The sequence below is a fragment of the Festucalex cinctus genome, chromosome 2 (genome assembly GCF_051991245.1).
Source record: "Festucalex cinctus isolate MCC-2025b chromosome 2, RoL_Fcin_1.0, whole genome shotgun sequence".
Taxonomy (NCBI): Eukaryota; Metazoa; Chordata; class Actinopteri; order Syngnathiformes; family Syngnathidae; genus Festucalex; species Festucalex cinctus.
The window spans coordinates 44,871,612-44,896,539 of record NC_135412.1 but is presented as its reverse complement, the minus strand read 5'-3'; the positions used below and the strand labels follow the sequence as shown (position 1 = coordinate 44,896,539).

Genomic DNA, 24,928 nt, shown 5'->3' with positions numbered 1-24,928 from the left:
CCCATTTCCAAGACCATAGGTCCTGCTGCCGTACGCCTTCGCCTGCCTCGATCCCTCCGCGTTCACCCCACGTTCCACGTAAGCCAAGTCAAGCCGGTCCAGGACAGTCATCTGGTCCCACCCGAACCTGCACCGCCACCTCTGGAGATGGTGGAAGGAGGCCCAGTATACAAAGTTAGAAAATTATTGGATGTCAGGAAGCGGGGCCGGGGAAGTCAGTACTTGGTGGACTGGGAGGGATACGGTCCGGAAGAGAGGCAATGGGTGCCTTCTCGCTTCATTTTGGATCCCTCGCTCATCGATGATTTCCACAGGGGGCATCCTGACCTGCCTGGGCCATCTGGAGCGGGCCGTAGAGGGGCGGTACTGTCAGGCCGCCATAGGCGGGCCAGTGTCGACTTTTATTTTGTCAAGTCATTTCTTGTTTATTTTGAAGTCACTAACCACCCTCTCACCTCAGGTCACTTGCTCTTCCTCCTGCTCTGTTCATTACCGGTCCCCGCCCATGATTGCTTCCACCTGCCACCACTTACCCAGCCATTAAATAGTCATCATCCACCACCTGCAGTTGCCGAAGTGTCACAACCAGTGAATGGAAGTGTCCCAACAGCTCTTGAGCCACAGTCCTTGTTTTTTGCCTTGCCTTGCGCCTTGTGTTTGCCTCTCTTTTTTCCTCCCCAGCGGAGCGCCTTTCGTTGTCCTTGTTTTGAGTGCCCCTTTTTATCCTCTCCAGTTTGGAGCTCTTTATGTTCAGTGTTTTCCCTCTGTAAGAGGTGTTTTTTGTTCCTGTAAATAAACTGCAGCCTTTTGTGGCCAACTGATCACCTGCACCTGAGTCCTCCATTCCTACGTCGTGTCAGTCATACTTAATTTAAAAGCACTTTGTATCAACAGTGAATCCTACCATTTTCCTCACACAGTTAGGTTCATTTGAAGGATTAGCAAATAGTGCAAGGGGCCCGTACATCACTGCTTGCAGTTTTAATTTTGTATTACTATTACTAATCCCTGCCATTGGCTGGCAACCAGTTCAGGGTGTATCCCGCCTACTGCCCGAAGCCGGCTGGGATAGGTTCCAGCGACCCTTGTGAGGAATAAGCGGTTAAGAAAATGATGGATGGATGGATATTACTAATCCTAATTATTAGAGTACTGATTATTAACCATTATTACTCGTAATTGTGCTGTACCTGACTGGGAATCGATCAGGATCCAGTCAATGCCAGTGATGCCGGAGAGTGGACTCATTTTTCGGGCATCACTTTCATGTCATACTTAAAAGGACTCTGTACCAACAGTGAATCATACCATTGTCCTCACTCTCAGCCACGTTGTCACCCTCCGCCATACAACGGATGCCATCTGTGGAACAGGACTTGAGGAAGTCCTGTGTGACGTTGCTCTGCTGAGGAGCTGTCAAAGCAAATGCTCAGTTAACATTAGCTAGCAAGATAGATGATGTGACATCTTGGGAGAAACCATAGTGGCATTACCTGGGGCAATCTGTGGCAGCGGGTCCACCTCCATGATGAAGTCCTCCTTGAGGCACAGGAAGCCCACAATGGAGAATAGGTAGACAAGTATAAGGGCAAGCAGTGCAGTCAGCAGGATGGAGCGTCCATTGCGCGTCACGCTCTTGATCACATTGAACAGTGTTTCCTCGCGGTAAATCAGGTCAAAGAGCTAAGGATGTGGACATACTTGTTAGCGGCGGCATGCCTTCTGCCTTTGCACGTAAGTGGAGTGCGTACCAAGATGCTGTAGAATAATTCATGCACAAAGAGGCCCAAGGTGGAGGTGAGCACATAACCCAGATGGTACAGGAACTCCACATCCATCACCATGGCCTTGTAGCCCATGATGAACTTCCCGTTGTTGCCCACAAAGCTCACCACAAAAACCACCTTGTTGATCAGCTGCAAGAAAGACAGCAATCAAGTTGTCACAACAATGCCATCACCATGACAACACACCCCAACATTCCCTCAAAATGTTCCCATCAACAATGAAAACACTCACGGGGACGCAGGACGCATCGGCGGCGCGAGAGGTTGTATGGGCTGAGGGCTCCTCACAGCGTGTGAAACTTTGGCTTCAAAACGTTCTTTTTTTTTTTTTAATCCCGGGATGATTGTTAGGGCCCGAGCAGCTACCGCTGCGAGGTCCCTATTGTTTTTCGTTCGAATTATTATTATTATTATTAGGGCCCGAGCAGCGACCGCTGCGAGGTCCCTATTGTTTGTTTGTTTTTTTTCCAAAATATATTTATTGGGTTTTTATATATGCAGACACAAAAACACACACACACAAAAACAAAACAAAACAAAAACATGGCCCAAAAGAAATAAAAAAATAAAAAATAAAAAAAAATACTGTTTCAAAATACAAATGCTCTCTTGACAATAGATGAAATTTCAAGTCCAACATAAGTTAAATAAGGTTCCCAGATCTTCAGAAAATAATCGTCCTTGTGATTCAAACGACATGTCAGATAGTCCAAGGATATATGGTTGAAAATGATCTTATGCCATTGTGTCTTTGAGGGTGCGTGGTCAGAAATCCAGTTTACCAGCAAACATTTTCGAGCACAAAAGGTAAGAATTTGATACAATTTTTTATGATATTTGTTGGTAACAGCAGAGTCAACAAGTCCAAGCAAAAGAAATACAGGATTGCAAGCCAAATCAACAACAAATATCTTATCCATTTCTTGTCCAATAGTAAACCAAAATTGTTGTATTTTTGAGCAAGACCAAAAACAGTGTGTGAGGGTACCAATTTCAATTTTGCACTTTAAACACGTTGAGGAGGTGTGAGGCTTAATCTTGTGGCGCAGGTGAGGAGAGATATGGGCCCTGTGAAGTATCATAAGCTGAGTGGCTCTAACTCTGTTACAAACACACAGTGTTTTTACATTGTGCCAAACACTTCTCCACTCATTTTCAGTAATATTACAATTGAGTTCCTTCTCCCACTGCTCTTTCAAATGCAACGTATTGACAACGGAAAGTCCTTTACGAGCATTGTAGAATATTTTAACAGAGCCTGCGCATTTGGAAATAAAAATGAGTTTCTCCATGTCTGATATGTTTCTGTTAAGTATTAAGTTTGTAGTATTCTTCTTAATGAAGTCCCTCACTTGCAGATATTGATAGAAATCCTTTCTTGGAATGTTATATTTACCAGTTAATTGATCAAAAGACATCATAATAGATCCCTCAAAGAAATCCTGTAATTTAGACAACCCTTGTTGCGCCCAGTTTTTAAATTTCGTATCGTTCATACCAGGTAGAAACTCTGGATTATTCCATATTGGTGTGAGCCCAGAAGGTTCATTTAACCTTCCGTCCATTTTCTGTAGAATACGCCACACTATAATAGAAGTGCGGGTAATAGGATTATGGCAGGCGATTTTCAAAGACCTAGTTCTCCGAAGAAACAGCAAGTTAGGTAATGGACATTCAGACATTGAACTTTCAATATCAACCCATAGAGATGTCGGTTTATTCTGTACCCAATTGGCTATAGTACACAAATGTGTACAGATTTGGTAATTTTTAATGTCCGGGAAATTAAGACCTCCTTCTAATGAGGGCTGACACAACATGGCTATCTTAAGGCGTGCTTTCCTTTTTGACCAAATAAAAGAGCTAAACCAGCTATACAATTGCTTAATTGCCTTATGAGATAGCATGACAGGGATCATTCGTAGTGGGTAAAGTAACCTAGGAAGAATATTCATTTTTAATAATGCTACTCGGCCTATCCAGGAAATAGGAAGATTGTTCCACCTTTCCAGGTCCATTCGCACACGGTCAAACAATGGGGAGAAATTGGTTTTATACATTTGTTCGAATTTAGGTGTCACAAAAATTCCCAAGTAAGTGAAACCTCCCGGGGTCCAATTAAAGGGGAAAGATTTCACAGGCACTTGCTTCAAGATGCCCAATGGCATGGCATTAGATTTAGTAAAATTAATTCTATAACCTGAGAAGCTGCCAAAAACATTGATTCTTTCAATGAGACAGCAAATGGAGATATCTGGTTTAGTCATAACAACTAGAACATCATCAGCATATAGTGTGATTTTATGTTCCCTATCCAAGATTTTAAGACCACTTATGTTATCATCTGTCCTAATCATCTCAGCCAAAGGCTCAATAGCAAGAGCAAATAACAGTGGTGACAAGGGACAACCTTGCCTAGTTCCTCTCGAAATAGTGAAATAAGGAGAACGCAGTCCATTTGTGAGCACTGCTGAAAGCGGGTTTTCGTATAAAATTTTAATCCAATTTGTAAAGGTGGTACCAAGACCAAACTTATTCAAGGTATAAAACAAATATGCCCACTCTATGCGGTCAAACGCCTTCTCAGCATCTAAGGATATAACTAGGCCGCTCTTAGAGAATTGCTGAAAATATTGAATAATGTTAAGTAATCGACGCATATTATTCTGGGAATTTCTACCTTTGATAAATCCGGTTTGATCTTCGTTAATTAAAATAGGTAACATTTTTTCCAGTCGGGTTGCTAAAAGTTTTGACAAAATTTTTTGGTCTACGTTTAACAGTGAAATTGGTCTATAGGAAGTACATTCTTCAGGAGCCTTGCCTTTTTTTAATATCAATGAGATGTTTGCTTCTCTTAAAGAACGTGGTAATGTACCTTTAACCAAGGAATCATTAAACATGTTTAATAGTGGGTCAATTAATATATCTTGAAATTCTTTATAGAACTCTACACTGATCCCATCGGGGCCGGGGCTCTTCCCAGATTGTAATCCGTTTATCGCATCAAGTACCTCTTTTTTTGATATTGGGGCATCAAGAGTGGCCTTCTGCTCAACGGACAAACAAGGAAGGTTAAGGGCAGAAAAGAAATGATTCATTTTGTTAATTGAGTCTTCTTCTTGTTCTGATTTATATAAGTTTTCATAGAAAATTTTAAAAGTATCATTAATTTTTAGATTATCAAAAATTAGATTGTCTTGGTTATCCTTAATTGAACTAATAGTTTGGGAGTCTGCCTTTTTCCTCGTTAAGTATGCCAGATATTTTCCAGCTTTGTCACCACTTTCATACAACTTCTGCTTTGCAAATCTGATTTGTTTCTCTGCTTCCCTGGTCAGTAATGAGTCTAAAGCACAGCGGAGTGCAAATACCTCTTTAATTTTCTGTGAGGATGGCTTTTTGCCATGTTCTCGCTCAGCACACTTCAACTTGGATTCCAATATTCTTTTTTGCTCACTTTGCCTCCGCTTTTTTGTGGATGTATAAGATATAACAATTCCACGGGAGAAGGCTTTTGAGGTCTCCCACAATAGTGATGCATCAGCAGTGGAAGCAGAATTGGTATCAAAAAAGAACTTAAATTCATCCCTAAAATATGAAGTAAACGTCTCATCCGTTAGTATAAAGGGGTTGAATTTCCAGTATTTAGTTTTAATTGTTGAGTGTGACATGGTGTATTGTAAAAATACTGCCGCGTGATCAGAGATAACAATAGGACCTATTGCGCAATCGGTGACCGAATATTGTAGATTTTTAGGAATCAGAAAATAATCAATTCTTGTGGATGACTTTGAAACATTTGAGAAAAAGGTGTATTCTTTATCAGTTAGGTGCTGAGCTCTCCACACATCAATATAATCCATTTCCTCACAAAATGCATTTACCACCTTCGCATGAGAGGAAAGGGAAGGTTTACCAGGCGAGGATTTATCCACAATTGGATTAAGATGACAATTAAAATCACCTCCTATTATAGTGTGTTTTGAGCCAATATCAACTATTTTTGAAAATGCAGAGGACAGAAGATGTGTTGGATGTCCAGGTGGATTATAAATATTCAGTATTGAGATTTCTTCTCCTGACAAAATCCCCTTCAAAATCACATAGGAACCAGATGCATCCTTTATACAGTCCAACATTTTGAAAGGGACATTTTTCTGAATGAGAATAGCTACTCCACGACTTCTTGAAGTAAAAGATGAGAAATAAACTTCACTAAACCCCCCGTACTGCAATTTTAGATGTTCAATGTCATTTAGATGGGTTTCTTGCAACAAAGCTATTTGTACATTCTCCTTTTTAAGATAGTTCAAAACTTTCCTTCGTTTCACAGTTGTGTGTATTCCCTTGACATTCCAAGTACACAATTTAAATCCGGACATGAGAATAATAAAAATATGCAAAGGCAGAACATTTGTCTATTATCAAAGTAAATACAATATTGAACTTGGGCCGTAAAAGAACACAGAAAACACAACACAAACCGAAACACAACAAAATGGTGCAAACAGAGTGCACAATGCCCAACCGGGGCTTAAAGAAAAACACTGTCCTCCTCTCCAATACAGAGGAGATCGAGTGAATGGGACCTCTAACGGTAACAAGACACATCAGTCCGGGTTGTCGGAAGGTGATGATCATTTAAATTCTCCCTACATAAACTTTGCAGGTTCGAATGTCCACTCAACAAACAGTTCACATTAGGTAGCATGACTTTCAAAAGATGGCAAAAGAATACAAGGAATTAGCTTGAACGTCATTCCTCACCAGTGGAAGATCCGTCCATCGCGCTAATGTATTCCTCAGCCTCCGCTGGGTTGTTAAACATTTTGGTTGATCCACGGCATGTTACCTTCAGCTTCGCGGGGTAGATCAGCCTGTATTCCGCGCCAATTAACCGGAGTCGCCTCTTCACTTTGTCGTATTCTTTCCTCTTGCGAGCAACAGCAGCCGTAAAATCCTGGAAAAACATCACAGTAGAGCCTCCGTGTTTCACGACCCGGTTCTGCCTCGCCATTTCCCACGACGCGTTCATCACCCGCTGCTTATCCTGATAGTTGTGGAAACGTACGAGCACTGGTCTCGGTTTTTGCCCGGGCTGCGGCTTTGGAGCGAGCGAACGGTGTGCTCTCTCCAGCTTCATCCGTCCGCCTTTTCCTTCGATACATAGCACTTCGGGAAGCCGGCGCTCAAAGAACAGTGTCGGATTAGTTCCCTCCGCGCCCTCGGGAAGGTTTACAATACGGACATTCATCCTCCTTCCACGGTTCTCCAAATCATCGACACGTTCAGCCAAAAATTCCACCGTCTTCTCTAAGGTTTCCACCTTAGTTTTGATCGGATCCACTGCTTCTTCCACGGCAACCATTCTTCTTTCCGCTTCATCCAGCCGCCTTCCATGGCTCTCTATTGTGTCGCCGTGTTTTTTAAGTAATTCCAAAACGGGGGCAAGCTTCTCATCCATTACTTTGGTGACATTAGCCGTCACTTCTCCCACCATTTCACGCAGAGCAGCTCGAATATCAGGGTCGGTTCCATCACGGTCGCTGCTGGTTGCAGCCTGGGCGACTTTAGCCACGTCGGCATCTTCCGCTGCCATGCTAGTTTTCGCGGTCATGCTAGCTTGCTCTCGAGACTGAAAGGCGTCCGTATTTTTCTTCTTTGGCCGGGCCTCTTGTCGTAGGAAGTAGCTATTAATGCTCATCTTAAGAAAGTCAATCTTTGACTGGGTGGATTTCCATTTGCATTAGGGTTAAAGGCAAGAGTTAGTGAATCATATCATTCAGCACTCCCGGACACGACCTATCCTCACGCCGCCATTTTGAAGACCCCCTATTGTTTTTTTAAAAATTATTATTATTAGGGCCCGAGCAGCGACCGCTGCGAGGTCCCTATTGTTCCTGAAAGAATTCTTATTATTATTAGGGCCCGAGCAGCGGCGGCACCGGCGGCGGTGCCGCTGCGAGGCCCTATTGTTTTTGTAGGAATTCTTCTTCTTATTAGGGCCCGAGCAGCGACCGCTGCGAGGTCCCTATTGTTCCTGAAGGAATTCTTATTATTAGGGCCCGAGCAGCGACCGCTGCGAGGTCCCTATTGTTTTAGTAAAAATTATTATTATGATTATTATTATTATTATTATTATTATTATTATTATTAGGGCCCGAGCAGCGACCGCTGCGAGGTCCCTCTTGTTTTTGTAAGAATTATTAGGGCCCGAGCAGCGACCGCTGCGAGGTCCCTATTGTTTTTGTAAAAATTATTATTATTATTATTATTATTATTATTAGGGCCCGAGCAGCGACCGCTGCGAGGTCCCTCTTGTTTTTGTAAGAATTCTTCTTCTTCTTCTTCTTCTTCTTCTTCTTCTTCTTCTCCGTAAACGATCTCATTTTTGAGGGCCTAAACATTTACGAAAACTCACCAAACTTTGCAGTCTCTTCGTGCCCGGTGAAAAATTTGATATTATGTAGTTGTCATAACAACGCAACTCTATAGCGCCACCTAGCGTAGAAAAATAAAAACCAATCCCGGCCCGTTTGAGCTAGAGCTACGAAAATTGGCAGGCACGTGTAGCACCCCGAGACGCACAAAAAAGTCAGTGGAAGCCATTTCCTAAAATGTACAGGAAGTGAGCTATGAATTTTTGAATGTCCAATTTTGGCCCATTTTGGCACATTCACTGTGGTCATACTTTTTCCCCCTTTGCAAATATTTTTCAGCCAGTTGACTTCAAACTTGCCATGTATCATCTCAAGACCTGAGACAACAACTGGGCAAAATATCTTGACTTTTTGAAATACTATATGACGGGGGCGGGGCATCAAATATTGCCTTTAAAATTTCATTTGTCCAGAAAGACAAAATGCTGAATAACTCCCATGTACAAGCTCCAAAAAATCTCAAACTTCTCATGCAACTTAATAGTCACGGCCTGAAGACATCTATATGATAAAATTCTGTTATATATATAGCACCACCTAGTGGTGACAATAAATGTCATACTTTACGTTTTTAGCTACTGTGCCAAGCTCTTTGAAGGGATCCAGTTGAAAAGTGGTCAGACAAGCCTTAAGATGTTGATCATGCCCTACACCGAATATTGTAACTTTTCCACAAAGGGCGTGGCCGCTACGGTGCCGCAAAGTCTGGTAATTTTTCGTGGCAATAAAAGCTGCTTTAACTTGACCCAGATGATCCTATCTTCTCAAAATTTCACACATTTGATGAGAGTCCAGCCCTTAAGACATCTACGTACTTATATTTCATCTTACTGATAGCGCCACCTACTGGCAATTTTTTTTCTTACGATTTTTCTTCAATGTTTTTCTCCAACCCCATTAACTGCACCTACCTCATATTTGCTCAGATGAGGGTTTCGGTCTTCATGATGTCACAATACGAAGTTTGTGAGTTTTCGCGAATCGCTGTGGGCGTGGCTAAGCGCTGTTCGCCAAGAAAACAACACCAATTTTGAGGGCCTAAACTGGCACAAAAACTCCTGAAACTTGGCACACACATCTGGCCTGGTAAAATGAGCAATATTTTATTGTTGATTGTGCTATTTTTACAAAAATGACTCAATAGCGCCCCCTCGAAATTTTTAACGAAGCAGCCCCGGTTGTACGTTTAAGCAAGAACGACGAATATTTTTAGGTGTATGAGGGAGCCCAAGACCTACAAAAAAGTCTCTTGTACCCATATGCTTAAATGAACAGGAAGTGAGCTACGAATTTTTGAATGTCTCATTTTTTGACGATTTTTGCACATTCACAGGGGGCAGACTTTTGCCCACTTCTCCTACACGTTTCATCCGACTGAGTTAAGACTTGGCCTGGACCATGTCAAGACCTGAGCCAACGACAGGGGGAAAAATTTTGACTTTTCGAAATACTATATGATGAGGGCGGGGCATCAAAATTTGTGTTTCGCAATCTAAAAGGATATGCTTGATAACTCCCTGGGACATGCTCCAAAAAATCCCAAACTTGACATGTATGTTTATCGTCAAGGCCTGAAGTTATCTCTATGACAACATTCAGTTATATATGCAGCGCCACCTAGCCCTTGAGGCATGAAAAAAAAATACCCCACATACGGTATTTTGTACAAAAAATGTAAACTCATTCTAAGTGTGATAACGAAGTCATTTATGAATATTCTTTTAGTTTCCACCACTCAAAATGTTCACTGGCATCAGACTTATCCAAACATATATAGATTTTTATTTATTTTTGATAGCCTCTATGGACATTAAAAGCAATATCGTGAATGAAGGATATGCTTAATAACTCCACGGTACATGCTCCAAAAAAAATCCCACACTTGACATGTATGCTTATAATCAAGGCCTGAAGGTATCTCTATGACAACATTCAGTTATAAATACAGCGCCACCTAGCCCTTGAGGCTTATATAAAAAAAAATAAAAATACCCCACATACGGTATTTTGTACAAAAAATGTACACTCATTCTAAGTGTGATAATGAAGTCATTTATGAATATTCTTTTAGTTTCCACCACTCAAATTGTTCACTGGCTTCACACCGATCCAAACTTATGTACGTTTCCATTTTGTTTTATTCATTTTTGATTGCCCCTTTGGACAATAAAAGTAACATTGTGCAATGAGTACAACGAGCGATGATGTGTATATACACTTTTACAAAAAAATACCAATCAGGGCAACTCATTGCCTAAAAATAAAAAAGGACGCTGATTTTTGCAGGTCTTAACAATCACCAAAACCCGTTGAGCTTGACACACACACTGGCAAAAAAATATTCTACATGTAAACGTTTATTATGCCATTTTCAAAGAAATTTTGCTTCCAATATGCCAGTACCCCAATGTGCCAGTACCCCAACGTGCAAGGACCCCAACGTGGCCCGGGCTGCGAGGGCCCTTTATAGCTGCGAGCAGCTCTAGTTATTATTAGGGCCCGAGCAGCGACCGCTGCGAGGTCCCTCTTGTTTTTGTAAGAATTCTTCTTCTTCTTCTTCTTCTTCTTCTTCTTCTTCTTCTTCTTCTTCTTCTTCTTCTTCTTCTTCTTCTCCGTAAACGATCTCATTTTTGAGGGCCTAAACATTTACGAAAACTCACCAAACTTTGCAGTCTCTTCGTGCCCGGTGAAAAATTTGATATTATGTAGTTGTCATAACAACGCAACTCTATAGCGCCACCTAGCGTAGAAAAATAAAAATCAATCCCGGCCCGTTTGAGCTAGAGCTACGAAAATTGGCAGGCACGTGTAGCACCCCGAGACGCACAAAAAAGTCTATTGGGACCATGTAGCTAAAATGTACAGGAAATGAGCTATGAATTTTTTTATGTCCAATTTTGGCCTATTTTGGCACATTCACTGTGGTCATGCTTTTTCCCCCTCTGCAAACATTTTTCATCCAATTCACAGCAAACTTGGCATTTATCATCTCAAGACCTGAGAGAACAACTGGGCAAAAAGTCTTGCCTTTTCGAAATACTATATGATGGGGGCGGGGCATCAAATATTGTCTTTAAAATTTCATTTGTCCAGAAAGAGCAAATGCTTAATAACTCCCATGTTCAAGCTCCAAAAAATCTCAAACTTCTCAGGCAACGTAATAGTCAGGGCCTGAAAACATCTATATGATCAAATTCAGTTATACATATAGCGCCACCTAGTGGTGATAATAAATGTCATACTTTACGTTTTTAGCTACTGTGCCAAGCTCTTTGAAGGGATCCAGTTGAAAAGTGGTCAGACAAGCCTTAAGATGTTGATCATGCCCTACACCGAATATTGTAACTTTTCCACAAAGGGCGTGGCCGCTACGGTGCCGCAAAGTCTGGTAATTTTTCGTGGCAATAAAAGCTGCTTTAACTTGACCCAGATGATCCTATCTTCTCAAAATTTCACACATTTGATGAGAGTCCAGCCCTTAAGACATCTACGTACTTATATTTCATCTTACTGATAGCGCCACCTACTGGCAATTTTTTTTCTTACGATTTTTCTTCAATGTTTTTCTCCAACCCCATTAACTGCACCTACCTCATATTTGCTCAGATGAGGGTTTCGGTCTTCATGATGTCACAATACGAAGTTTGTGAGTTTTCGCGAATCGCTGTGGGCGTGGCTAAGCGCTGTTCGCCAAGAAAACAACACCAATTTTGAGGGCCTAAACTGGCACAAAAACTCCTGAAACTTGGCACACACATCTGGCCTGGTAAAATGAGCAATATTTTATTGTTGATTGTGCTATTTTTACAAAAATGACTCAATAGCGCCCCCTCGAAATTTTTAACGAAGCAGCCCCGGTTGTACGTTTAAGCAAGAACGACGAATATTTTTAGGTGTATGAGGGAGCCCAAGACCTACAAAAAAGTCTCTTGTACCCATATGCTTAAATGAACAGGAAGTGAGCTACGAATTTTTGAATGTCTCATTTTTTGACGATTTTTGCACATTCACAGGGGGCAGACTTTTGCCCACTTCTCCTACACGTTTCATCCGACTGAGTTAAGACTTGGCCTGGACCATGTCAAGACCTGAGCCAACGACAGGGGGAAAAATTTTGACTTTTCGAAATACTATATGATGAGGGCGGGGCATCAAAATTTGTGTTTCGCAATCTAAAAGGATATGCTTGATAACTCCCTGGGACATGCTCCAAAAAATCCCAAACTTGACATGTATGTTTATCGTCAAGGCCTGAAGTTATCTCTATGACAACATTCAGTTATATATGCAGCGCCACCTAGCCCTTGAGGCATGAAAAAAAAATACCCCACATACGGTATTTTGTACAAAAAATGTAAACTCATTCTAAGTGTGATAACGAAGTCATTTATGAATATTCTTTTAGTTTCCACCACTCAAAATGTTCACTGGCATCAGACTTATCCAAACATATATAGATTTTTATTTATTTTTGATAGCCTCTATGGACATTAAAAGCAATATCGTGAATGAAGGATATGCTTAATAACTCCACGGTACATGCTCCAAAAAAAATCCCACACTTGACATGTATGCTTATAATCAAGGCCTGAAGGTATCTCTATGACAACATTCAGTTATAAATACAGCGCCACCTAGCCCTTGAGGCTTATATAAAAAAAAATAAAAATACCCCACATACGGTATTTTGTACAAAAAATGTACACTCATTCTAAGTGTGATAACGAAGTCATTTATGAATATTCTTTTAGTTTCCACCACTCAAATTGTTCACTGGCTTCACACCGATCCAAACGTATGTACGTTTCCATTTTGTTTTATTCATTTTTGATTGCCCCTTTGGACAATAAAAGTAACATTGTGCAATGAGTACAACGAGCGATGATGTGTATATACACTTTTACAAAAAAATACCAATCAGGGCAACTCATTGCCTAAAAATAAAAAAGGACGCTGATTTTTGCAGGTCTTAACAATCACCAAAACCCGTTGAGCTTGACACACACACTGGCAAAAAAATATTCTACATGTAAACGTTTATTATGCCATTTTCAAAGAAATTTTGCTTCCAATATGCCAGTACCCCAATGTGCCAGTACCCCAACGTGCAAGGACCCCAACGTGGCCCGGGCTGCGAGGGCCCTTTATAGCTGCTAGCAGCTCTAGTTATTATTAGGGCCCGAGCAGCGACCGCTGCGAGGTCCCTCTTGTTTTTGTAAGAATTCTTCTTCTTCTTCTTCTTCTTCTTCTTCTTCTTCTTCTTCTTCTCCGTAAACGATCTCATTTTTGAGGGCCTAAACATTTACAAAAACTCACCAAACTTTGCAGTCTCTTCGTGCCCGGTGAAAAATTTGATATTATGTAGTTGTCATAACAACGCAACTCTATAGCGCCACCTAGCGTAGAAAAATAAAAATCAATCCCGGCCCGTTTGAGCTAGAGCTACGAAAATTGGCAGGCACGTGTAGCACCCCGAGACGCACAAAAAAGTCTATTGGGACCATGTAGCTAAAATGTACAGGAAATGAGCTATGAATTTTTTTATGTCCATTTTTGGCCTATTTTGGCACATTCACTGTGGTCATGCTTTTTCCCCCTCTGCAAACATTTTTCATCCAATTCACATCAAACTTGGCATTTATCATCTCAAGACCTGAGAGAACAACTGGGCAAAAAGTCTTGCCTTTTCGAAATACTATATGATGGGGGCGGGGCATCAAATATTGTCTTTAAAATTTCATTTGTCCAGAAAGAGCAAATGCTTAATAACTCCCATGTTCAAGCTCCAAAAAATCTCAAACTTCTCAGGCAACGTAATAGTCACGGCCTGAAAACATCTATATGATCAAATTCAGTTATACATATAGCGCCACCTAGTGGTGATAATAAATGTCATACTTTACGTTTTTAGCTACTGCGCTGAGCTCGTTGAAGGGATCCAGTTGAAAGTTGGTCAGAAAAGCCTTAAGATGTTGATCATGCCCCACACCGAATATTGTAACTTTTCGCCAAAGGGCGTGGCCGCTACGGTGCCGCAAAGTCTGAAGATTTTTCGTGACAATAAAAGCTGCATGAACTTGACCGAGATGATCCTATCTTCTCAAAATTTCACACATTTGATGAGAGTCCAGCCCTAAAGACATCTACGAACTTATATTTCATCTTACTGATAGCGCCACCTAGTGGCAATTTTTTTTCTTACGAATTTTCTTGTACATTTTTTCTCCAAACACGTTAACTGGACCAACCTCATATTTGCTCAGATGAGGGTTTCGGCCTTCATGATGTCACAACACGAAGTTTGTGAGTTTTCGCGAATCGCTGTGGGCGTGGCTAAGCACTGTTCGCCAAGAAAACAACGCCAGTTTTGAGGGTCTAAACATGCGCAGAAACTCATGAAACTTGGCACACACATCTGGCCTGGTAAAATGAACACTATTTTATTGTTGATTGTGCTATTTTTACAAAAATGACTCAATAGCGCCCCCTAGAAATTTTTAACGAAGCAGCCCCGATTGTACGTTTAAGCAAGATCTACGAATATTTTTACGTGTATGAGGGAGCCAAAGACCTACAAAAAAGACTCTTGGACCCATATGCTAAAATGAACAGGAAGTGAGCTACGAATTTTTGAATGTCCCATTTTTGACGATTTTTGCACATTTTCAGGGGGCATACTTTTGCCCACTTCTCCTACACGTTTTATCCGACTGACTTGTGACTTGACCTGGACCATGCCAAGACCTGAGCCAACAACAGACGGAAAAATCTTGACTTTTGTTAATACTATATGATGAGGGCGGGGCATCAAAATTTGTGTTTCGCACTGAAAAAGGATATGCTTAATAACTCCCCGATACATGCTCCAAAAAATCCCAAACTTGACATGTATGTTTATCGTCAAGGCCTGAAGGTATCTCTATGACAACATTCAGTTATATATGCAGCGCCACCTAGTCCTTGAGGCATGAAAAAAAAATACCCCACTTACGGTATTTTGTACAAAAAATGTAAACTCATTCTCAGTGTGATAACTAAGTCATTTAGGAATATTCTTTTACTTTCCACCACTCAAAATATTGGTAACACTTTATAATAACTACCCGTTATAACTAGTTAATAGACCATTAGTAAACTGTTAATTAATGAGTTATTAATGACTTATTAAATGTTTGTTAACTGTTTGTTAAGGTTTTAAAATGATGTCTATAAATAGTAAAAATGTTATTATTAAACTGTTAGTTATTGAGCTCTAAATGACTTGTTAACTGTATGACACGACGAGGAGAGGTAGGACTCAGACGCAGGATAAAGGTAGGCCACAAAGGCAACAGATTTATTGCCGGTCAGCAGCTGTCTCCTCTCACACTGAGAGGAGAAAGGGGGATCAAAAAGTGGAGAACTAAAAACGCTCCACTGGGGAGGAAAAAACAGGCAAAAGGTACAGGGGGCAACAAAAGGCGCTCCGCTAGGGAGGAAACAAGGCTCAAGGCACAAGGGGTAACTAAGGGCGCTCCGCTGTGGAGGATAAGGCACAAAAACAAGGCAAAACAACAAGGCAACAGGAACAAGGACTCGAGGACTGTGGGACGCTTCCATGCACTAACTGTGACACTTCGGCACTGAGGGTAGAATGTGGGTGGCTTTTATTGTCAGTCTGATTGGTGGCAGGTGTTCGTAATCATGGGCGGGGACCGGTGATTATGGAGCGGCAGGAAGGGTAAGTGACCTGGAGTGATAGGAGAGTTAGGATTTTCACAATAATACAGGAAACATGGATAACAAAATAAAAGCATGGCCTGTCACGCAGGTGGCGGCGTGACAGTACCCCCCCCTCAATGGCCGGCTCCTGATGGCCATCCGACCCATAGAGTCCAAAAACAAGGGCGGGCGGAAGGGGGCACGGAGGTGGGAACACGGCCCACCCCTCCGTCCCAGACAAAAGGGCAGTCCAGGAGGGCGACCATGAAGCCAGACAAGGGGCCGTTCAGGATGTTCCCGATAGAAGAGTCCGCGGGCGGACTTGACGTGACTTGGCGAGGCGTAGCAGGCTTGGCAAACGTGGCAGAATTGGCGTGACAGGCTTGGCAGACTTGGCGAGAAGTGGCAGGCTTGGCTGGCTTGGCAGGCCTGGCGTGGCAGGCTTGGCAGACTTGACGAGGCGTGGCAGGCTTGGCGTGGCAGGACAGGCTGGGCCGACCTGACGTGGTGTGGTAGACTTTGGCGTGGACGGCTTTGGCGTGGATGGCTTTGGCGTGGACGGCTTTGGCTTGGTCGGCTTTGGCTTGGTCGGCTTTGGCTTGGTCGGCGTGATGCAGAGACTTGGCGTGACCTGATGCAGAGACTTGGCGTGACATGATGCAGAGACTTGGTGTGGCTCAGGGTCTTGGAGATGCGCCCGGCGAGACTCGGGGGCTTGAGGCGGTGACTGGCGAGGTTCAGGAGCGAGAGACTCAAGGGTGACCAGGTTGACTGCGGCTGAGGATGCACTGGTCGCTGATTGGTCCAAAACGTGATCCCTACAATCTTTTCCCCAATCCAGTATATTCCCGGAGTTCCAGTCAATTCGGGGGTTGTGTTGACGTAGCCAAGGATATCCCAGTACCAAAGTGGGAGACGAAGCTTGGATTACGTGGAAACGGAGATTCTTGACATGTTGTCCAATTTGTACTTCCAGGGGTTCGGTGATGTGGGTGATGTTGAAGAGCTCCTTGCCATTCAGGGCTCTGGCCTGGATGATCCGGGGAAGGGGTTCGGTGGTGGCTCGTACTTGCTCAACGAGGCCCCAGTCCATGAGGCTCTCGTCGGAACCGGAGTCGATGAGTGCTGGCATGTCAATGGTCATAGCATGGTGGCGTATCTGGGCTTGCGTGATTCGTTGTATCTTAACAGGTCGGGGTGACGGGAAACTCACCGGTGAACCTCTTTTCACGGTGCAAGTTCCCACCAGATGACCAAGTTCACCACAGTAGAAGCAGCGGCCTTCTTGGCGGCGACGCTGTCGCTCCTCTGTGGTTAACTGGGCCCGACCAAGCTGCATGGGTTCCTCCTCGACGTTCCGCACTTCCCTTGGCGCAGGTCGGGGAGGCAAGATGAGCTGTGGCATTTCAATTTCCATTGGCGATGACAAGGGGGTTGGTTCTACCCTTCTATGGTGCCCGCTGGACTTGGTCAACTCCCGTCGACGATGATCAGCCCGGATCGCTAGGGAGATCAGAGCATCCAAGTCGGTGGGAAGGTCCACGGGTATCAGGAGTTCTTGGATGGCGGGTGAGAGTCCTTTCAGAAAATGGTCCTGTAATGCTGTGGAATTCCAGCCACTGTTTCTGGCCAAGGTGCGAAAACGGATTGCGTAATCGTTGACGGGTTCTTTGCCTTGTTGGAGCCGGCTCAATGCTCGTGCCTTCTCTCGGTCATTGTTGTCGGGATCAAAGACCTGGCGCAAGGCGGCTTGAAAATCCTGTACATTCTGGCAGACCGAGGAGCCCCTGGCCCATTCCGCGGTTGCCCAGGTCTTAGCTCGTCCAGTCAGGTGGGACACCATGAAGGCTACCCGGGACCGAGCTGTGGAAAATGCCTGTGGTGAGTGTTCAAAATGGATGTCACACTCCGTGAGAAAGGTCTGACATTGTCCAGGTTCACCGGAGTATCGTTCTGGGGAGGCCAGTCTCAATCCTACCCCGGTGAATGACGTGGTCGGGACAGAGAGTTCGGGGAGGGGTAGCTGTCCGGTGGGGGCTGGAGCCCGACGCCGCGATTGGCTCACCAGTTCGTGGACCTGGCTCGACAGCTCCTTCAGCTCCGAAATCACGGCTTGCTGAATCTTTTCCTGGTTGGCAAGCCGGACCTCTAGGCTCTGCAGCGCAGCCTCGACCTTTCCTGCTGGGTCCATGCTGGCCGAAGTGTACTGACACGACGAGGAGAGGTAGGACTCAGACGCAGGATAAAGGTAGGCCACAAAGGCAACAGATTTATTGCAGGTCAGCAGCTGTCTCCTCTCACACTGAGAGGAGAAAGGGGGATCAAAAAGTGGAGAACTAAAAACGCTCCACTGGGGAGGAAAAAACAGGCAAAAGGTACAGGGGACAACAAAAGGCGCTCCGCTAGGGAGGAAACAAGGCTCAAGGCACAAGGGGTAACTAAGGGCGCTCCGCTGTGGAGGATAAGGCACAAAAACAAGGCAAAACAACAAGGCAACAGGAACAAGGACTCGAGGACTGTGGGACGCTTCCATGCACTAACTGTGACACTTCGGCACTGAGGGTAGAATGTGGGTGGCTTTTATTGTCAGTCTGATTGGTGGCAGGTGTTCGTAATCATGGGCGGGGACCGGTGATTATGGAGCGGCAGGAAGGGTAAGTGACCTGGAGTGATAGGAGAGTTAGGATTTTCACAATAATACAGGAAACATGGATAACAAAATAAAAGCATGGCCTGTCACGCCGGTGGCGGCGTGACACTGTATAGTAATTATTCATAACTATATTTTATAAATTAGTAATACATCGTTAACAAGCTATTAGAAAATTACTTACTAATGACTTGTTAAGTATTACTTCATAGTTTGTATAGGTTATTGGGACGTTATTATAAAGTTGCCACTATTCCTCATTTATTACGTGTTAGTAAATGTGGAGTAGTTGCAACTTTAGAATAACGTCCCAATAACATAAATAGAGTAATAACTAATATTTAAGTAGTAGATTAACTCACTTCTTTACAGCAGTTGTTAATAGTTTGTTAACCATCTACTAATACTATAGCAGTGAAACTTTGTAGAGGAGCACATGAGTGGAAAAAGTTCAATGGTACGGAAAATTGATATTTAGGCATGGTAAGGCATAGTAATTTTATATTTTAAATTTCACCTTCAAATTCTGTACTTTCAACTTGTTCCACCTGTTTGTTGTTTGACAAAGTTTCATAGGTATTAGTAGATGGTTAACATCTACTATGTAAAGAATTAGCTAATATATAAGTTAAATATTAGTAAGTAGCTAATTTATACTATTGGGATATTATCGTAAAGTTGCAACTGTTCCTCATTTAATAACGGTTAATAAATGAGGAATAGCTACCACTTTAGAATAACGTCCTAATAACAGATATAAACTATTAACTGATACTTAACAAGTCATTAGTAAGTAATTTACTAATAGTTTGGTAACTTACTCTTACTAATTTATAATATATAGTTACAAATGATTAATATACAGTTAACAAGTCAGTTATAACTCAATAACTAACAGTTTAATAATGCCATATTAACTGTTTATAGTCATAAGTATAAATCCTTAACAAACAGTTAACAAACATTTAATAAGTCATTAACAACTCATTAATTAACAATCAACTAATGATCTATGAACTACTTATAACGGATAGTTATTATAAAGTGTTACCAAAATATTCACTGGCATCAGACCTAACCAAACATACATATTTTTGTTATTTAGTTTTATGTATTTTTGATAGCCTCTATGGACATTAAAAGCAGTATCGTGAATGAAGGCTATGCTTAATAACTCCCAGGTACATGCTCCAAAAAATCCCATACTTGAAATGTATATTTATAGTCAAGGCCTAAAGGTATCTCTATGACAAAATTCAGTTATAAATACAGCGCCACCTAGTCCTTGAGGCATAAAAAAAAAAAATGCCTCACTTACGGTATTTTTGCAAAAATTGTAAACTCATTGTAAGTGTGATAACTAAGTCATTGATGAATATTCTTTTACTTTCCACCACTCAATATGTTCACTGGCATCAGACCGATCCAAACATACGTATTTTTTATTTAGTTTTATTTTTTTTTTTGATCGCCTCTATGGACAATAAAAGCAACATTGTGCAATGAGTACGAGCGATGATGCGTGTATATATACTTTTACGAAAAATACATATCAGGGCAACTCATTGCCTAAAAATAGAAAAAAGACGCTGATTTTTGCAGATCTTAACAATCACCAAAACCCATTGAGCTTGACACACTCATCACACCTGGCAAAAAAAAAAAAAAAAAATCCACGTTTATCATGCCATTTTCAAAGAAATTCTGCTTCCAATGTGCCAGTACCCCAACGTGCAAGTACCCCAATGTGGCCCGGGCTGCGAGGGCCCTTTATAGCTGCTCGCAGCTCTAGTTAGGGCCCGAGCAGCGACCGCTGCGAGGTCCCTATTGTTTTTCGTTCGAATTATTATTATTATTATTATTATTATTCTCCGTAAACGATCGCATTTTTGAGTACCTAAACATTCACAAAAACTCACCAAACTTTGCACACTCCTCAGGCCCGGCGAAAAATTTGATATTATGAAGTCGTCATAACAACGCGACTCTATAGCGCCCCCTAGCGTAGAAAAATAAAAACCAAGCCTGGCACGTTTGAGCTAGAGCAACGAAAATTGGCAGGCACGTGTAGCACCCCGAGACGCACAAAAAAGTCTATTGGGACCATGTAGCTAAAATGTACAGGAAATGAGCTATGAATTTTTTTTATGTCCAATTTTGGCCTATTTTGGCACATTCACTGTGGTCATGCTTTTTCCCCCTCTGCAAACATTTTTCTACCAAATTAACATCAAACTTGGCATTTATCATCTCAAGACCTGAGAGAACAACTGGGCAAAAAGTCTTGCCTTTTCGAAATACTATATGATGGGGGCGGGGCATCAAATATTGTCTTTAAAATTTCATTTGTCCAGAAAGAGCAAATGCTTAATAACTCCCATGTTCAAGCTCCAAAAAATCTCAAACTTCTCAGGCAACGTAATAGTCACGGCCTGAAAACATCTATATGATCAAATTCAGTTATACATATAGCGCCACCTAGTGGTGACAATAAATGTCATACTTTACGTTTTTAGCTACTGCGCTGAGTTCGTTGAAGGGATCCAGTTGAAAGTTGGTCAGAAAAGCCTTAAGATGTTGATCATGCCCCACACCGAATATTGCAACTTTTCGCCAAAGGGCGTGGCCGCTAAGGTGCCGCAAAGTCTGAAGATTTTTCGTGACAATAAAAGCTGCATGAACTTGACCGAGATGATCCTGTCTTCTCAAAATTTCATACATTTGATGAGAGTCCAGCCCTAAAGACATCTACGAACTTATATTTCATCTTACTGATAGCGCCACCTAGTGGCAATTTTTTTTCTTACGAATTTTCTTGTACATTTTTTCTCCAAACACGTTAACTGGACCAACCTCATATTGGCTCAGATGAGGGTTTCGGCCTTCATGATGTCACAACACGAAGTTTGTGAGTTTTCGCGAATCGCTGTGGGCGTGGCTAAGCACTGTTCGCCAAGAAAACAACGCCAGTTTTGAGGGTCTAAACATGCGCAGAAACTCATGAAACTTGGCACACACATCTGGCCTGGTAAAATGAACAATATTTTATTGTTGATTGTGCTATTTTTACAAAAATGACTCAATAGCGCCCCCTAGAAATTTTTAACGAAGCAGCCCCGATTGTACGTTTAAGCAAGATCTACGAAAATTTTTACGTGTATGAGGGAGCCCAAGACCTACAAAAAAGTCTCTTGGACCCATATGCTAAAATGAACAGGAAGTGAGCTACGAATTTTTGAATGTCCCAGTTTTTACGATTTTAGCACATTTACAGGGGGCATACTTTTGCCCACTTCTCCTACACGTTTCATCCGACTGACTTCAGACTTGACCTGGGCTATGTCAAGACCTGAGCCAACAACAGACGGAAAAATCTTGACTTATTCTTCTTCTTCTTCTTCTTCTTTATTCTCCGCAAATGATCACGATTTTGGGTACCTAAACATTCACGAAAACTCACCAAACTTTGCACACTCCTCAGGCCCGGCGAAAAATTTGATATTATGAAATCGTCATAACAACGCGACTCTATGGCGCCCCCTCGTGTAGAAAAATAAAAACCAAGCCAAGCACGTTTAAGCTAGAGCAACGAAAATTAGCAGGCACGTGTAGCACCCCGAGACGCACAAAAAAGTCTATTGGGACCATGTAGATAAAATGTACAGGAAGTGAGCTATGAATTTTTTTATGTCCAATTTTGGCCTATTTTGGCACATTCACTGTGGTCATGCTTTTTCCCCCTTTGCAAACATTTTTCATCCAATTGACTTCAAACTTGGCATTTATCATCACAAGACGTGAGAGAACAACTGGGCAAAAAGTCTTGCCTTTTCGAAATACTATATGACGGGGGCGGGGCATCAAATATTGCCTTTAAAATTTCATTTGTCCAGAAAGATCAAATGCTTAATAACTCCCATGTTCAAGCTCCAAAAAATCTCAAACTTCTCAGGCAACGTAATAGTCACGGCCTGAAAACATCTATATGATAATATTCAGTTATACATATAGCGCCACCTAGTGGGAACAATAAATGTCATACTTTACTTTTTTAGCTACTGTGCCGAGCTCGTTGAAGGGATCCAGTTGAAAATTGGTCAGAAAAGCCTTAAGATGTTGATCATGCCCCACACCGAATATTGTAACTTTTTGCCAAAGGGCGTGGCCGCTACGGTGACGCAAATTCTGAAGATTTTTCGTGACAATAAAAGCTGCATTGATAAGCGCTGTTCGCCAAGAAAACAACGCCAGTTTTGAGGGTCTAAACATGCACAGAAACTCATGAAACTTGGCACACACATCTGGCCTGGTACAATGAGCAATATTTTATTGTTGATTGTGCTATTTTTTAAAAAAAGAATCAATAGCGCCCCCTAGAAATTTTTAACGAAGCAGCCCCGGTTGTACGTTTAAGCAAGAATGACGAATATTTTTAGGTGTATGAGGGAGCCCAAGACCTACATAACAGTCTCTTGGACCCATATGCTAAAATGAACAGGAAGTGAGCTACGAATTTTTGAATGTCCCATTTTTGATGAATTTTGCACATTTACAGGGGGCATACTTTTGCCCACTTCTTCTCCACGTTTCATCCGACTGAGTTAAGACTTGACCTGGACCATGTCAAGACCTGAGCCAACGACAGGGGGAAAAATTTTGACTTTTCGAAATACTATATGATGAGGGCGGGGCATAAAAATTTGTGTTTCGCAATGAAAAAGGATATGCTTGATAACTCCCCGGTACATGCTCCAAAAAATCCCAAACTTGACATGTATTTTTATTGTCAAGGCCTGAAGTTATCTCTATGACAACATTCAGTTATATATGCAGCGCCACCTAGCCCTTGAGGCATAAAAAAAAAATACCCCACATACGGTATTTTGTACAAAAAATGTAAACTCATTCTAAGTGTGATAACTAAGTCATTTATGAATATTCTTTTAGTTTCCACCACTCAAAATGTTCACTGGTATCAGACTTATCCAAACATATATATATTTTTATTTATTTTAGATAGCCTCTGTGGACATTAAAAGCAATATCGTGAATTAAGGATATGCTTAATAACTCCACGGTACATGCTCCAAAAAAAATCCCACACTTGACATGTATGCTTATAATCAAGGCCTGAAGGTATCTCTATGACAACATTCAGTTATAAATACAGCGCCACCTAGCCCTTGAGGCTTATATAAAAAAAAAAAAAAACACATACGGTATTTTGTACAAAAAATGTAAACTCATTCTAAGTGTGATAACTAAGTCATTTATGAATATTCTTTTAGTTTCCACCACTCAAATTGTTCACTGGCTTCACACCGATCGAAACGTATGTACGTTTCCATTTTGTTTTATTCATTTTTGATTGCCCCTTTGGACAATAAAAGTAACATTGTGCAATGAGTACAACGAGCGATGATGTATATATACACTTTTACAAAAAATATCAATCAGGGCAACTCATTGCCTAAAAATAAATAAGGATGCTGATTTTTGCAGGTCTTAACAATCACCAAAACCCGTTGAGCTTGACACACACTGGCAAAAAAAATATTCTACATGTAAACGTTTATTATGCCATTTTCAAAGAAATTTTGCTTCCAATATGCCAGTACCCCAACGTGCCAGTACCCTAACGTGCAAGTACCCCAACGTGCAAGGACCCCAACGTGGCCCGGGCTGCGAGGGCCCTTTATCGCTGCTCGCAGCTCTAGTTAGGGCCCGAGCAGCGACCGCTGCGAGGTCCCTATTGTTTTTCGTTCGAATTATTATTAGGGCCCGAGCAGCGACCGCTGCGAGGTCCCTATTGTTTTTGTAAAAATTATTATTATTATTATTATTATTATTATTATTATTATTCTTTATTCTCCGCAAACGATCGCGATTTTGGGTACCTAAACATTCACGAAAACTCACCGAACTTTGCACACTCCTCAGGCCCGGCGAAAAATTTGATATTATTAAGTCGTCATAAAAAAGAAAAGCCTTAAGATGTTGATCATGCCCCACACCGAATATTGTAACTTTTCGCCAAAGGGCGTGGCCGCTACGGTGCCGCAAAGTCTGAAGATTTCTCGTGACAACAAAAGCTGCATTAACTTGACCGAGATGATGCTATCTTCTCAAAATTTTACACAATTGATGAGAGTCCAGCCCTAAAGACATCTACGAACTTATATTTCATCTTACTGATAGCGCCACCTACTGGCAATTTTTTTTCTTACGATTTTTCTTCAATGTTTTTCTCCAACCATGTTAACTGGACCTACCTCATATTTGCTCAGATGAGGGTGTCGGCCTTCATGCTGTCACAACACGAAGTTTGTGAGTTTTCGCGAGTCGCT

General features: G+C 41.9%; 1 protein-coding gene across 2 annotated transcripts in view; it reads right to left on the bottom strand.

The window, feature by feature from the left end:
- Positions 1-24,928, bottom strand: part of itpr3 (inositol 1,4,5-trisphosphate receptor, type 3) — an 841,532-nt gene that overhangs the window by 82,207 nt on the left and 734,397 nt on the right. For both annotated transcript variants that reach the window (XM_077515178.1, XM_077515179.1), the window contains 3 exons: positions 1,752-1,916; positions 1,494-1,683; positions 1,309-1,413 (listed from right to left, as the gene is read on the bottom strand). In XM_077515178.1, coding sequence (XP_077371304.1) covers positions 1,309-1,413; positions 1,494-1,683; positions 1,752-1,916 — 460 coding nt within the window. The remainder of the gene's footprint in view (positions 1-1,308; positions 1,414-1,493; positions 1,684-1,751; positions 1,917-24,928) is intronic.